A 16394-nucleotide genomic window follows, 5' to 3' on the forward strand; every position below is an offset into this window, starting at 1 on the left:
AGTTGGCTAGTAGGCAAGCACATAACTGTGTGTGACACCCAGGAACCACATATTAAAATAATCTTTGCTAATGATGAATCCCTGAGAAAAAAACTTAAAAACATTCAAATATGACAAATACAAACAATGGTGTTGATAACAGTATTTTGTAAATAAAAGTTTGCAAATATCTTTACTTTTCAAAAAGAGCACCAGAAAAACCTGCTGATCGAGCAAAGCTAAATTTATTAGCCTTACCAAAAAAAAAAAAAGAATTACTACACAAAAAAGGGAATACCGTGTGGTTTAAAATCAGGAAAGGTGTGCATCTGGGTTGTATCCTGTCACCACCTTTATTCAATCTGTATGCTGAGCAAATAATCTGAGAAGCATCAGGATTTGAGGAAGACTCATTAACAGCCTGCAATATGCAGATGATACAACTTTGCTTGCTGAGAGTAAAGAGGATTTGAAGCACTTACTGATGAAGGTTAAAGACTACAGCCTTCAGTCTGGATTACACCTCCACATAAAGAATTCCAAAATCCTCATAACTGGACCAATAAGCAACATCATGATAAATGAAGAAAATATTGAAGTTTTCAAGGATTTCATTTTACTCTAATCCACAATCAACACCCATGGAAGCAGCAATCAAGAAATCAGATGACGTACTGCATTGGGCAAATCTGCTGCAAAAGAACCCTTTAAAGTGTTAAAAAGCAAAGATGTCACTTTGAGGACTAAGATGCACCTGACTCAAGCCATGATATTTTCAACAGCCTGATATGCATGTGAAAGCTGAACAATGAACAAGGAAGACTGAAGAAGAACTGACAACTTTGAATTATGGTTGGCCAAGAATATTGAATATACCATGGACTGCCAGAAGAACAAACAAATCTGCCTTAGAAGAAGTACCACCAGAATGCTCCTTAGAAGCAACGATGGCGAGACTTCGTCTTCCATACTCTGGGCATGCTATCAGACTTAGAACCTCTGTTGTGATTCTCTCCTTAAGACTACCTGTTGATAAACACAGATCAACTGGAAGATTCCTTTGTAACTCAAATACATAACAAAAATGTATACATCCAATTGCTCAGTCACTTGCAGTTTGAAGTAAAACAACACTTTCATTTGCATTGTCCTCTCCCCTACTCAAGACAACCTCAACCCATGTTACTTTTACCTCCCATACTATTCTCTGTAGTAAAACCATTAGTCTGTAGTATTTGAGAGTACATTGATACAGAGTGTTGAGTGCTTTGTGGAAGTTATAAAATTAACATTCACTAGCCTTAAATTGGAGCCATGGTGGTGCAATGGTTAAGAGCTACAGCTGCTAACCAAAAGGCTGGCAGTTCAAATCCTCCAGCCGCTCCTTGGAAACCCTATGGGGCAGTTCTACTCTGCCCTGTAGGGTTGCTATGAGTCAGAATTGACTCGGCTGCAATGGTTTTTTTTTTTTTTTTAATTCTTGAATTAAAAGTTTTCCTGGGTTGGGCAAACAGTTAAGCACTCGACCACTAATCACAGGGTTGAGGTGCCTCGGGAGACAGACCTGACAATCTGTTTCTGAAAGGTCACAGCCTTGAAAACCCTATGGAGCAGTTCTACTCTGCATGCATAGGGTCAACTCCAGGCAACTAATAACAACAATATGAAGGATGGGAGGGTAGAGGAGGACATATATTTTGGGGTCTAAGTACAAATGGTTTAGGACAGGTCTTTTCAAGGCAGGGAACGGATTGGGATTGGGCAAAGTTATTCACATAATAGGATTGGGGGTAAAGTAACCAGCTTCTGGTTTGCCTAGGACTCATCCAGTTTTAACAATGAAAACCCCACATCCTAAGAAGAAGCCCTTCAGTCGTAGCAAACTGGGACAACTGGTCATGCTACTTGGTGAACACAAATTGCTATGGTCTTGAAGCAAGTCTAGATAAACAAACTGGTGTTTCATAAGCAAGCTATCTGCCCAGGTGAACCATTTATTTTTCTGCTAAAACAGCTATTTGCCCAAATGAGCAAACTGTTCAGATTAATTGGTTTGCAGGAATTTCCTGAAACGGTGAGTTCTCAGTCCTGATAGTTAAGCTATGCGGATGTACGTGGTCTCAGTTCTCAGTAGATTCACCTAGCTCAGAAACATATAAGCCTTGACATAAATGAGTTGCGGCACTGATGAGAAGTCAGTAAGGAAATATTTACTGAGCGCCTACAATATGCCGGATCCTTTGTAGGAAGCAGAGGCAGGACGTCAAGAGAATTGGCGGAATAACGGCTGGTGCTGCGTTATCATCCACAAACCTGGGCTAAGTATTTATTATCTCTAAAATAAGTAAAGGTGTTTGTGCTGGACTATTAACCTCAGGGTTAGTGGTTCAAATCCACCGAGTGACACCGCAGAAGAAAGGCACATAGCTATCTCTTTCCTTAAAGATTACAACCAAGAAAACCCTATGGGGTACAGTTCTACCCTGTAACACATTGGGAACTATGAGTCAGAATCGACTTGACTGCGACGGATTTGGTTTTTATTTGACAAAAGGCTGCACAGTCAAGCCACATCATAGTAATAAAATATGATCTTTTAAAAGAGGCATTTATATTCATTCATTTATCAATGCAGCAGGCCCTATACTAGCGCTGGGGATTCGGCGTTTAACGAAAAAAAAAAAAAAATGACAGGATCCCTGTTTCCACGTGGCCTTCACTGACCACCACGTATGCTGCTTTTTCTTTCAAATTTTGGCTAAGTCTTTACGTGGGGGGGTGGGGGAGAGAAGGCAGGGTTGAAAGGAACCAAGGGTCCACTGCCGAGGTCCAGAGGCGGGACAGAGGCCAGTCTTCCAATCCCCAATTCCAGTGTAGGAGGCAGAGAAGGTCTCCCACCCCAGAAGGGGCGGATGCTGGATGTGGGTGTGTACCTGCGGTTCAGGGGGCGGGGCCGCGGGCGGGGCGAAGAACCCCGGAACGGGGCGGAGGAGCTGCGGGCGTGCGGGGGGCCGGGCGTGGAGACTCCCTCCGGCAGGCCTGGGCCTCTACGGGTCACCGCCGGGGCCAAAGGTGTCGGCTGCGGCTTCTCGGCGCCGCTGAATGGAGGCGGTGGGCTGAAGGGAGGCCTGGGGGGGATGCGGCTGACGCGGAAGCGGCTCTGTTCCTTTCTGATCGCGCTGTACTGCCTCTTCTCGCTCTACGCCGCCTACCACGTCTTCTTCGGGCGCCGCCGCAGGGCGCAGGCCGCGTCCCCGCGGGGCCTCAGGAAGGGGGCGGCCCCGGCGCCGGAGAGGCGCGGCCGAGGTAGGACGGCGCGGCTTACCCCGCGGCGTGCGCGCCTGCACGCTGGGCTGCGGGCGGAGCGGAGCTGGGCTGCGCCGCGCGGACCCCGTTCTCGGCCCGGCGTTGTGACCCGGCACGGGGGTGGGTTTTCCTACTGCAGCTCTCTTAAGCCCGCCTTGAGCTCGGGGTTGGAGGGTGTTCGTCTTCCTTATCCTAGTCCGAACCTCACACGCGTTCCCAGCCCAACCCCAAGACTGACGGGCGCGCGCACCTTTAAAACATGTGTTGAGTGTCGAAGACGTCACAGATGCCAGAGAGATTCGCGGGAATGCTGTCCCATTACCATCGAGTCGATTCCAACTCATAGCGACCGTATAGGACAGAGTAGAATTGCCTCATAGGGTTTCCAAGGAGCACCTGGAGGATTTGAACTGCCGACCCTTTGGCTAGCAGCCATAGCTCTTAATCACTGTACCACCAGTAGGAGGCCGCATATCGCCACTGGGTTTAAAATATCTATTTCCATATTGAAACAAAAAGCCTTCTCTGAACATGCATTAATTTTAGAAAGCCAGGGCGCTTTCCTTTCAAGTTCTGGCCCCTTGTATTTAGGCCTGTGGCAGGCTCGAACTCAGCTTTAATTGTTCCTTTTTTTTAAAGAATTTTGTACGATGGTGTCTAAAAGTGGTGGACACTTTACATTCTGAAATCAAGTTTTTATGCATAGGTTATGTATATAGGATGGAGTCCCTGGGTGGTTAAGGAGCTTGGCAGCTAACCGAAAGGATGGAAGTTCCAGGTTTGAGTTCACCCAGAGGCACCTTGGAAAAAAGACCTGCCAATCTACTTCCGAGAAATTAATAGTTGAAAACACCTATGGAGCACAGTTCTACTCTGACACACATAGGGTTGCAATAAGTCGCAGTGGACCGACCTGATGGCAACTGGGGTTTTTTATTTTTTAATGTATATATATAATAGATAATTGCAAAAGTTAAACTTGTGACTTGATACATATTATCCAGTTATTTTAAAAGGTTTTGTTTTGGAGGATATAATTATCCTCTCTTGGTTAACTTTTTATTTCTGAGATATTTCAGATTTCCTTTTTTTTTAATTGTGTGTTCAAAGTTAGTTGTTTTATCATTTTGAAAAATTGAAGTGAGAATGAAATTAGAACACCCTAATAGGAAACCCTGATGGAGTATTGGTTAAGTGCTCCAGCTGCCAACTAAAAGATCAACAGTTTGAATCCACCAGGCACTCCTTGGAAACTCTGTGAGGCAGTTCTACTCTGTCCTATAGGGTCACTGTGAGTATGAATTGACTGGACAGCAATGAGTCTGGTTTTTGGTTTTAGCATCTAATTTGGTGCCCTAGTGACCCAGTGGTTAAAGAGCTCGGTTTCTAACCAAAAGGCCAGTAGTTGAAATCCACCAGCCTCTCCTTGGAAACCCAATGGGGTAGTTCTACTGTATTCTATAGGGTCTGTATAAGTTGGAATCGACTGGGCAGCTGTGGGTTTGGTATTTGGGTTTTAACATCTAATTTAAATAACTTAACTGCAGGTATGACGGCACGGGGGAGGGGGGAACTTATTGAGCTGGAGCTCCTGGGTGGTACAGATCGTTCAGTGCTTGACTATTAACTGAAAAGTCAGCAGTTTGGACTCACCCAGCCCTGGTGGCATAGTTGTTAAGAGTTTGGCTGCTGACTGAAAGATTGGCAGTTCAAATTCCCTATCCGCTGCTTGGAAACTATGGGATAGTCCTCCTCTGTCCCATAAGGTTGCCATGAGTCAGAATCAGCTTGATGACCATTGGTTTTGGTTAGAGGCACCTCAGAACAAAGGCCTGGCTGTCTGCTTCTGAAAGGAACACGTCTACTCTGCACACATGGCATTGCCACAAGTCAGAATTGACTTGAAGAAACTGGCTTTTGTTGTTGTGTTTGTTTTACCTTACTGATAAACACTGTTACTCTTTTTAAAACACAGAACAATCTACTTTGGAAAGTGAAGAATGGAATCCTTGGGAAGGAGATGAAAAAAATGAGCAACAACACAGATTTAAAACTAGCCTTCAAATATTAAATAAATCCACAAAAGGAAAAACAGACCTTAGTGTACAGATCTGGGGCAAAGCTGCCATTGGTAAGTTAATGTATGGATTAGTAAAAGGCACCATAAAACACACTTTATTAACATTAAATCAAATTCATTTTAACTATTATAGTTTAGTTCATTAATTAAGGCATCATGATGCATGTTTTCATTTTTTTGTCAGTATTACCTTTCTGTTTTCTGTGCAACATCCATATAAATGTATATATCCCGTTGTTGATCTTCAGCAGAGTACACTTTTATTGCTAAATACAAAACTGTAGATCATGTGGCATCATTATATTGAGATGCCTATGTCAACAGAATTTTTATGAATTTGTTTATGTACCGGACACTTGAGACCAGCTATAAGATGTGCACTTGGTGGCCAAACAAGTTTGGGAAACACTGAAATGAGGAAAGTTAAATAGTTTTTTCCTGTAGGGCTTTCTCAGAGCCTTTAATATACCAGTGCTTATTGTGCGTGTCCCAGGTGGGCATATAGTATGTACTTGTTTAAACTTGATTGTCCACAGAAATGTTTTTGCTTCCAGTCTCATGAGAGTCTAGTGTTCTAACCTATATATTAAGGAGTAGAAAATGGGGTGCTAAGTGAGGGCCAGAAGAATCAAAGGATTTAGTGAATTAGGAGGGACTTTATTTGAGTTTTATTTGAATTAGAAACCCTGATGGTGTAGTGAGTAAGAGTTTGACTGCTAACCAAAAGATGGGCAGTTCGAATCCACCAGGTGCTCCTTGGAAAACCCTATGGGGCAGCTCTACTCTGTTCTGTAGGGTTGCTATGAGTCAGAATTCACTCAGTGGCAATGAGTTTGTTTTTTTTTTTTTTAGGTTTTTTACTTGGGTTGGAGCTCTGGTGGTGCAGTGGTTGAGAACTGTGGCGAGCTACGGCTGCTAACCAGAAGGTTGGCACTTCGAATCCACCAGGCGCCCCTTGGGAACCCTATGGGGCAACCCTACTCTGTCATATAGGGTCACTATGAGTCAAAATCAACTTGATGACAGTGGGTTTGGTTTTTTGTGTTTTTTTTTGTTGTTTTTTATTTGGGCTAAGGAGCCCTGGTGGCACAGTGGTTAAAGTGATTGACTGCTAACCAAAAGGTAGGTGGTACCACCAGCAGCTCCACAGGAGAAAGATGTAGCAGTCTGCTTCCGTAGAGATTTACAGCCTTGGAAACCCTGTGGAATCACTATGAGTCAGAATTGACTCAACAGCAGTAGGTTTTATTTGGGTTTAAATACGAGTTGGATTTATATACAATAAGGAACATGGATTAAAGTACCAGATGAGAGGAAAAGGAACAGAGCACAGTTCCAGGCATGTGGTGTTTGTTAAATGCATTCACTGTTGTTGTTAAGTGCCATTGAGTCAGTTCCGATTCATAGGGACCCTGCGTACCACAGAATGAAACACTGCCCAGTCCCGCGCCATCCTCTCAGTCGTTGTTATGCTTGAGCCAGTTTTTGCAACCACTGTGTCAATCCATCTCATTGAGGACCTTCCTCTTTTCCACTGACCCTGTACTTTACCAAGCATGATGTTCTTCTCCAGGGAGTGATCCGTCCTGACAACATGTCCAAAGTACGTAAAACACAGTCTCGCCATCCTTGCTTCTAAGGAGCATCCTGGTTATACTTCTTCCAAGACAGATTCATTCGTTCTTCTGGCAGTCCATGGTATATTCAATATTCTTCGCCAGCACCACAATTCAAAGGCATCAATTCTTCTTCAGTCTTCCTTATTCATTGTCCAGCTTTCACATGCATATTATGTGATTGAAAACACCATGGCTTGGGTCAGGCACACCTTAGTCTTCAAGGTGACATCTTTGCTTTTCAAATGCATTCACTAGTGAGTGTAAAAATAAACTCTTGAAGATTAATTACTACCATCCTTTAACCTTCAGATGTGCAGCTGAGGCCTCCAATCATCAAGCTCTATCAGTTTCTTTTTCTTTGTAAAGTCTCCAATATTGATCCCCACTTCCCCGTTCTAGTTTTTAATTAAAATTATATTGTAACAGGTTTTCACGTTTCTAGACTTTTTTCAATCCAGTTAGTGCAGAGTAGCCAGATGAACCTGATCAAACACTACTTTCATCACTATTCCCCAGGCACAGGATCAAATTCAGTCTTTTCAGCTATGGATTCAAGGCCTCCCACAGCCTGACCCCACTGTATTTTTCAGGCTAATCATCAGCTCTTTGTCTACATAACCCCTTATCCTAGCTAGAGTCATCTTTGCACAATTTGGTAATTTTGGCCTTGGTTCATGTTATCCTCATTAAAATGTCCTCTTTCCATATCTGAATCCTATCAGCTTTTAAAGACCTAATTTAGGATCCGTCTTTTTTTGTATAACATCCCATATAATCTCAACTTAAATGTCTCTTCTATAAAACCGTCCAAATTTGTACGTAATCTGTACCATTCAGTTGCTACTTGTATTGTTTCATATTATTTATTCCCTACACCAATTACCATAATGCTTTCCATCAGCAGAGTACATTATATAAAGCCCTAGCAGCATCTTCCATAAAGTAGATGCCTAATAAATGTTAGAGCCCTTCCTTCAGCAAAATTTTAATAGCACTAGAGTGGGAATTGGGACAGAATGTTCTTGGAAACAGTAAAGGAACAGACTTTTTTAAATTAAAAGCTCATACCAAGTTTTAAAAAAAAAATTTGTTTGGATATAAGGACAGAGGGCCTTGAAAGCCAGACAGAAAATGCTGAGAGTTTTTGAGCACAAAAGTGACTAAATTAGAATCTTAGATCTGGAAAGGAACTCAAAGAGCACTCCAAGTCAGTTTGTCATTTTATAGGTGAGGAACTGAAGAAGCAGCTAATCTAACTGACTTGCTAAAGGTAAATGAACTCAGCTCAAACCTAGTCCTTTTGATTCCCAGTTTTCTATTTTCTTGTTTTATTTTCAGTTGACCAAAGCAATATTTTATTTGAGAATGAATCTGGTAGAAACACAGGATAGATGGTTTTAGAAAAATATAGGCCAGCTTGGAATTGCAACCCATTCTGTAATATGTATGAAGTAGCAAAAAATGTGTAACTCTTAACCCAGTAATCCTGTTCTAGGAATTTATCTTAAAATCGGTCACATAAAAGAAGAAAAAGTTACATGCACAAGACAGCTGTTTTGAAATTATATATGAAACATGTCTGTTAAAAGCAGACTACAGAATTATATTTATACTATATTTATAGTTGTGAGTGATTTTTGTTTATACATATGGTGGGATTATAGGTGCACTTCTATTTCTTTAATTATCTTAATTTTTCTGTAATGAATAAGTTTTACAGGTTAATAATAATACAGAGCAGATATAAAGTCCCTGTATTTGAGATTCAACAACAGTAAGTTAAAGACCTAAACGCAGCTCTCAGAAATTGATGTGATGACATTCATTCGTTCACATTGGAAAAGTTCAGAGAAACATGACGAAAAAGTAAAATTTGTACAGAAATTACAGCACACAGAGGTAACTTCTGACTACGATTATTAAAGATTTTGTGGCCACTTTTCACTGTAGATGTGAAGTAATAAGTACCTAGATTATGAATAGATCACTGGAAAGAAAATATATATATGTGGTGTGTGTGTATATATAATTTAGCAATTAAAGACTATTAATATAAAAAATGGCTTCAAGAGTTTGAGCAAAATGATGGTTCCTTTGAGAGGCACAGTGAAGAGGAAGGAAAATTGTTTTGGGCGTAAGATGATAAATCAACTTTGGATATGTTGTCTTTGAGATGAGAAGACATCCAAGTAGATATGTACACTTAGAATAAGCATGGAATTCAGATGAGGGGACAGAGTTAGAGACTCTAAATTTTGAAGGTATCAATCAGGGGTTATAATTTAAGCCAGGAATAATAGATAAAGATGATTTATGTTTTTAGGGTAATATCTTTGAACACTTAGACCATAGAAAGGAAAAATGAATATTCAAATTACAGCTGCCTGAGTGTATAGTAACACAAGACTGTCTGTTCTCATTATAACCACTTGAAAACATTTCTTTGCTGTTTTAGTATCCTAATGTGTTGTAATAAATTGCCTCACTCTTCATGGGTTAAAGCAATTTTAAAAAATTAGTATCTTACAGTTTTGGAGGTCTTATATCAAAAGACCTGAGTTCCTTCTCGACACATTAGGGGTTAATTCATTTCTTCTTGCATCTTCCAGCTTCTGTAGGCTGCCCACATTCCTTGGCTCATGACCCACATTGCTCTGACCTCTGCTTCTATCATCACATTCCCTCCTCTCGTTCTGACCCTTGTGATTATATTTTGCCCACCCAGATAATAATCCAAGATAATCTCCCCATCATAACATCCTTATTTTTATCACATCTGCAGAGGTTCTGGGGGTTTGGGCATGAATATCTTTGGGGCAGCATTATTCAGCTTACTACAGTCTACCCTCTGGCCCTCAAAGATTCAAGCCCATCCCACATGCAAAATACATTCACCTTTCCGAAAGTCTCAACCCATTACTGCATCAACTCAAAGCCTAAAATTTCATCTAAATCTCATCTGCCCAAAACTCCTGGGGCAAAATTCCCCTACTGTGGACTTGTGAAACTAGAAAACAAGTTATCTGCTCCCAAAATGCAATGATAAGAGAGGCATAAGATAGCAGTTATAGACATTCCTGTTCAAAAAGGGAGAAAATGGACGGATAAAAGAGTCACTAGTCCCAAGCAATTTCAAAATCCAACTGGGCAAACTTCATTTGGTTTCAAAGTCTAGAAATAATCCCCTGTGACTCATGGCTCTGTCTTCTGGACTCAGAGCTCCGCCCTTGAAGTTTTTCTTCCTTTTTCATGAAATGTGTTTACAGCTAAATAGTTTTATCAGGCAGTTTTTTTCCTTTATAATTTTGAGAGTCTGATAGCCTTCTTTCATTTTTTTTTTTTTTTTCCTGTTTCTGTCCCTTTCTGCCCAAGTCAGCGGTGTTTCTGCTGATATAACATTCTCAAGAACATTCTGGGTTTCCCAGTTATATGATGGAGATTGACTCCTATAGACAAGAGGATCCTCCACATATCTTTCCTAGATAACCGTATCTCTATTTCTGACTTCTACTTAGATGACTAATGAGATCTCTGAGTCACGTAACTAATTTCTTCAAAGAGTGGTGTGCTGTGACTGAATACTCTGACCTTTTGATCCTTCCACGGTACTAGCACAGGGTTGTCCAGCCACGTACTTGGCTTCCTCTCCAGAGCATCCTTTCCGCACAGTGTATCTCCTAATCTTATCATTTTTACAATCTAGGTAGACTGAGAATTTCCCAAATCATCAAGTGCTGCCTCCTTTTTGCTTAACAAGTCTCCCCCTAATTTCTTTCCTCTCACATTTTACTATAAGCAATAAGAAATTGGGCCATACCTTTAACGCTTTGCCCAGACATCTCCTCAGTTAAATATCCAGTTCATCATTTACAAGTTTTGCTTTCCACACAGCTACAGACCACAATTTCACTAAGCTTTGTGCCACTGTATAGCAAGGATCCTTTTTTTCTCCAGTTTTCATATGTTCCTCATTTCTTTCTGAGCCCTCACCAGCAGCAGCTTTAACGTCCATAATTCTAACAGTAGTCTGTTTCTGATGATTTAGGTATTCTCTAAGATGATACAGTTTTCCCAAATTCCAAAGCCATTTCCATATTTTTAGATATTTGACAGCACCACCCCTCTTTCAGATACCAAAATCTGTACTAGTTTCCTATTGTTGCTGTAAAAAAATTACCACAAACTAAATGGTGGAAAATAACAAATACATTATTTATAGCTCTGGAGGTCAGAAGCCTAAAATGGGTCAGCAGGTCTGTGTTCCTTCTGGAGGCTCTAGGGGAGAGTTTATTTCCTTGCTTTTTCCATTTGCTAAAGGCCTCTCAAATTCCTATGCTCATGGTCCTGCATTGCTCTAACTTCTGCTTCTGTTGTCACATTTCCTTCTCTCACTCTGACCTTCCTGCCTTGTAAGGACCCTTCTGATTTTATTAGGCCCACCTCAGCATCCTTAACTTAATCACATCTGCCAAGTCCCTTCTGCCATATAAAATAACATATTCACAAGTTTTGGAGATTAGAATGAGAACAACTGTGAGGAATTATTATTCAGCCTACCATGCTTGGAGAGCTGCTTTATCTCATAGGCCAAGTCTTTAAACATGGTTGTGTGGGTGTCATTGAGTACCAGGGTGTAATGAGATGGAACAGAACATGTCTCTCAATGTAACTAAAATAGGGCTCCCAGAAGTGTTTTGTGATCTCCAGATTACCTCATTATGTGTCACTGCATTCCTGTACTCCCGAAGATTTTCAGGTGAATGATGATAAAACATCAGGGGCTGCCCTACAGAGAACAGATGTCATGGCATCTGTTAGCAGAGGGTGTCATGCAGTGAGGGATGTGTGTTCAAGTGAGGATGAGGTGGTATCCTCTTGACATGAGTGTGTATGTGTGTGTGTGTGTGTATACATAAGCTCATCTGGTGGTATCCCTGGGTGGCACAACTACTAACCCGAAGGTTGGCGGTTTGAATCCACCCAGTGGCACCATGAAAGAAAGGCCTGGTGATCTACTCGCATAAAGATTACAATCAGTAGTGGACCACAAGTACCACGGCCTCCACCACCCTGAGCCCAGAAGAGCAGGAGGGTCCCTGGCTGTCACCACCAACCACTCTGCTAGGGATCACGATAGAGTAGAACAAGAATGTAGAACTAAATTCAGATGCAGGAAAACACCGGACTTACTGGTCTGATAGAAACTGGAGGAACCCCTGAGACACCCTCTTAACACAGAACTGAAACATTTCTGACGTTCACCCTTCAGCCAAAGATTAGACAGGCCTGTAAAACAAACAGAGCCCTGGTGGTGCAGTGGTTAAGAGCTTGGCTGCTAACCAAAGGGTCGGCAGTTCAAATCCATCGGCTGCTCTTTGGAAACTCTGTGGGACAGTTCTGTTCTGTCCTATAGGGTCGCTGTGAGTCGGAATTGACTCAGTGGCAATGGGTGGTGGTCGTGGTGGTGGAATAAAACAAACAATAACACACATGAGGAACGTGTTTCTTAGTTTAATCATGTATACAAGACCAAAAGGGCAACACCTGCCCAAAAGCAATGACAAGAAGGCAGGAAGGGACAAGAATAATAGATGGAAACGGGGGATCGGAGTGTGAAGGGAGAGTGTTGACACATCAGAGGGATTGCAACCAGTGTCACAAAACAATTTGTTTATAAATTGTTGAATTAGAAACTAATTTACTCTGTAAAGTTTCACCTAAAGCACAGTTCATTTAAAAAAAAAAAAATTCCAACAAGGCTGGCATTAATCCAAAAAACACAAAATAATAAATGTTGGAAAGGCTGTGGAGAGATTGGAACACTTATACACTGCTGGTGGGAATGTAAAATGGTACAACCACTTTGGAAATTGATTTGGTGCTTCCTTAAAAAGCTAGAAATAGAACTACCATATGATCCAGCAATCCCACTCCTCGGAATATATCCTAGAGAAGTAAGAGCCTCTACATGAACAGATACGTGCACACCCATGTTCATTGCAACACTGTTTACAATAGCAAAAAGATGGAAGCAACCAAGGGGCCCATCAACGGATGAATGGATAAATAAATTATGGTATATTCACGTAATGGAATACTACGCATTGATAAAGAACAGTGAGGAATCTATGGAACATAACATGGAGGAACCTGGAAGGTGTTATGCTGAGTGAAATTAGTCAGTTGCAAAAGGACAAATATTGTATAAGACCACTATTAGAAGAACTTGAGAAATGGTTTAAACTGAGAAGAAAACATTCTTTTGTGGTTACGAGAGGGGGGAGAGAGGGAGGGTCGGAGAAGCGTATTATAGTAGATAAGAACTACTTTAGGTGAAGGGAAAGACAACACACAGTACAGGGGAGGTCAGCACAACTGGACTAAACTAAAAGCAAAGAAGTTTTCTGAATAAACTGAATGCTTCAAAGGCCAGTCAGTGTAGCAGGGGCAAGGGTTTGGGGATCATGGTTTCAGGGGATATCTAAGTCAGTTGGCATAATAAAATCTATTAAGAAAACACCCTGTATCCCACTTTGAAGAGTGGCGTCTGGGGTCTTAAACGCTAGCAAGCAGCCATCTAAGATGCATCAATTGGTTGCAAACAACCTGGATCAAAGAATGAAGAGCACCAAGGACACAAGGTAATTACGAGCCCAAGAGACAGAAAGGGCCACACGAACCAAAGACTACATAATCCTGAGACCAGAACTAGATGCTGCCCAGCTACAACCGATGAGCGCCCTGACAGAGAACACAACAAAGAACCCCTGAGGGAGCAGGAGAGCAGTGGGATGCATACCTCAAATTCTCATAAAAAGACCAGACTTAATGGTATGACTGAGACTAGAAGGACCCTGGTCGTGGCCCCCAGACCTTCTGTTGGCCCAGGACAGGAATCATTCCCGAAGCCAATTTTTCAAACATGGATTGGACTGGACAATGGGTTGGAAAGGGATACTGGTGAGGAGTGAGCTCCTTGGATCAAGTGGATATTTGAGACTACATTGGCATCTCCTGCCTGGAGGGGAGATGAGAGGGTAGAGGGAGTTAGAAGCTGGTGAAATGGACACAAAAAGAGAGTGGAGGGAGAGAGTGGGCTGTCTCATTAGGGGGAGAATAATTGGGAGTACGTAGCAAGGTGTATGTAAGTTTTTGTGTGAGACTGGTGGTTTGTAAACTTTCACTCAAAGCACAATAAAAATTATTAAAAAAAAATAATTACAACCAAGAAAACCCTACGGAACAGTTCTACTCTATAACACATGGGGTCACCATGACTCAGAATTTACTCAACAACAATGGGTTTTGTTTTGTTGGTGGTTGGCACTAAATGGTGAATTCTCCCACTTCATTATAATATGAAAACAGTTTTGATCTTATAGCAATTTATATTGTAATGTAACACATCGCATTTCAGGATAAAATGGATAGTCAAGATCCAATGATAGTTTAGGGATTTCTCAAAAGTAGAGTAAATAAGGTTGTTGTCTTTAATATAACCCACACTTGGTCACGTATTTACACTGACAGCCTTTGAGTTCTGTCTCTCATATATTAACTGCCATATTGATGATTTTGAGCTTTTGCTGGGTAGTGCAAAAAAAAAAAAACCTAATTTTGTAGTCAAATGATAGAAAGGACAGAATATAAGCTTATCTCACACACCAGAGTAAATCAGACAGTAAATGTGTTTGTTTTGTTTTTTATTACCAGGTTTGTATCTGTGGGAGCATATTTTTGAAGGCGTACTTGATCCCACTGATGTGACTGCCCAGTGGAGAGAGGGAAATTCCATTGTAGGAAGGACACATTTCAGGTATTGTGCAACATGAACCGTTGCTATGTTGAAGTATAATATTTTATGTAAATAGGAAAATATATTTATATGAAACATTTTTATTTCAGCTTGTTGTGAACAATAGAGAAAAAATCTCATGAATATGTAGTTAAAGCCTATCTTGAACATTTTCTATGAAATATGGATATTAAAAATACTTTTTTTTTGGTATGTCTGTTTCATCTTTATCAAGATATTTCTGGTTATATGGAAAAATTCATGCTCCAGATTTTTAAGATTAGATTATTGACAAGCATTTAACATTTCATACTTTAGAGGAATAGTATGTAAACTTGAAAGTACTGTCATTTTTCTTTTTAATAAAATAGTCCTATTCACTTTTTATAGTATTGAGATATATAAAAGCTGCTGCTACACCGTTGAAATTTTAATTTATTAAAACATTTTATGTAAGTTCTATTTTATGATTTAATGTTTTAGATTATCATTTTTCTGTAGTACTAAGAAATCTGATTTTTAGATGCAATAAAATCAATGTATTGCTGAGTTTTTTTATCTTTTATTTAAAAAAAATATATCTGTGAAGATTTTTAAGTAGATAGAATTAAGATCATTTTATTTAGAAAAATTTTGATAATTTTATAATATAAAAATGTAAAACAAAAAATGCTATTTTCTATTAGATTTTGCTGTCTTATTGAAATAAAAATAATTATTTTAAAATGCTTATTTCATGTGACAATGGTATTATTAGGGGAAAAATGTGAACCAAATTCTGGTTTCTTTTAAGTTTCCATTTCTTTCCCATAGAAATCAAGAAAGGAAATGCTATAAGTAATCTCAATTCCACTTTAATTTTTCACTGCTGTTTTAATTTTTTATTTACTTTATAAACTCTGGGAAAACAATTTCGTTGTGTGTATCTTTTCAAACTTAAAGAGGTGTTTAAAATCAGCATTAGTGATGATTATTTTTGTATTCATGTATATTCAAGCTTCTATTGATCTAATCCCATCTAAGAGTTTATACATAGTCCTAAATTTATAATAGTTGGATTTGGGTGTTTGAAAGTAATGTTTGTTATGCATATGACTAAAATTTTGGTATTTGAAAAGTAAACATATACTATGGATATTATTCTAACAGTTTTACCCATAATATATAGACTTTTCAGGAAAATCCTTAAAAATTCAGAGAAGTTAGTGTCTTTAGCTTAAAATTATAGTGTTATTATAATGAGAGCAAAGGATTTGACCAATCATTTAGCATTGACTCCCAAAAGAAAACCTAATTTATCCTTCTTTTCTGAGATTTTATCTAAAGTTTACATTATAATTAAGTATCAGTGCTATTTCCTCTTAGGATTTAAGAGAACTATGTATTCAAGGAAGTTCATTATTACAGCAGATTTTTAAAAACAGATTATTAAAATTTTATGCTCATGACAAGTAGCATACATAATTTATTTATCCAAAGTTAATAAACCTTTACAGAATTGCAAGTTTTGAGTTAAATTGGGTTACATGGGTACCAACTTAAATGTTTCAATATGTTCACCATTCTTATTTGACCAAAAGTAAGGGCAGAAGTAAGGACTCACCTTAAAGATATT

At 39.8% G+C, this 16394-nt stretch overlaps 1 protein-coding gene across 1 annotated transcript in view; it reads left to right on the forward strand.

Annotated features, from left to right (window-relative positions):
- The first annotated feature begins 2977 nt into the window (after positions 1 to 2977).
- Positions 2978 to 16394, forward strand: part of RXYLT1 (ribitol xylosyltransferase 1) — a 28781-nt gene continuing 15364 nt past the window's right edge. The window contains exons 1-3 of the mRNA XM_049884961.1: positions 2978 to 3285; positions 5261 to 5416; positions 14698 to 14800. Of these exons, the coding sequence (XP_049740918.1) occupies positions 3117 to 3285; positions 5261 to 5416; positions 14698 to 14800 (428 nt within the window). The 5' untranslated portion in view covers positions 2978 to 3116. The remainder of the gene's footprint in view (positions 3286 to 5260; positions 5417 to 14697; positions 14801 to 16394) is intronic.

The sequence above is a fragment of the Elephas maximus genome, chromosome 4, assembly GCF_024166365.1.
Source record: "Elephas maximus indicus isolate mEleMax1 chromosome 4, mEleMax1 primary haplotype, whole genome shotgun sequence".
In the NCBI taxonomy this organism is placed as follows: domain Eukaryota; kingdom Metazoa; phylum Chordata; class Mammalia; order Proboscidea; family Elephantidae; genus Elephas; species Elephas maximus.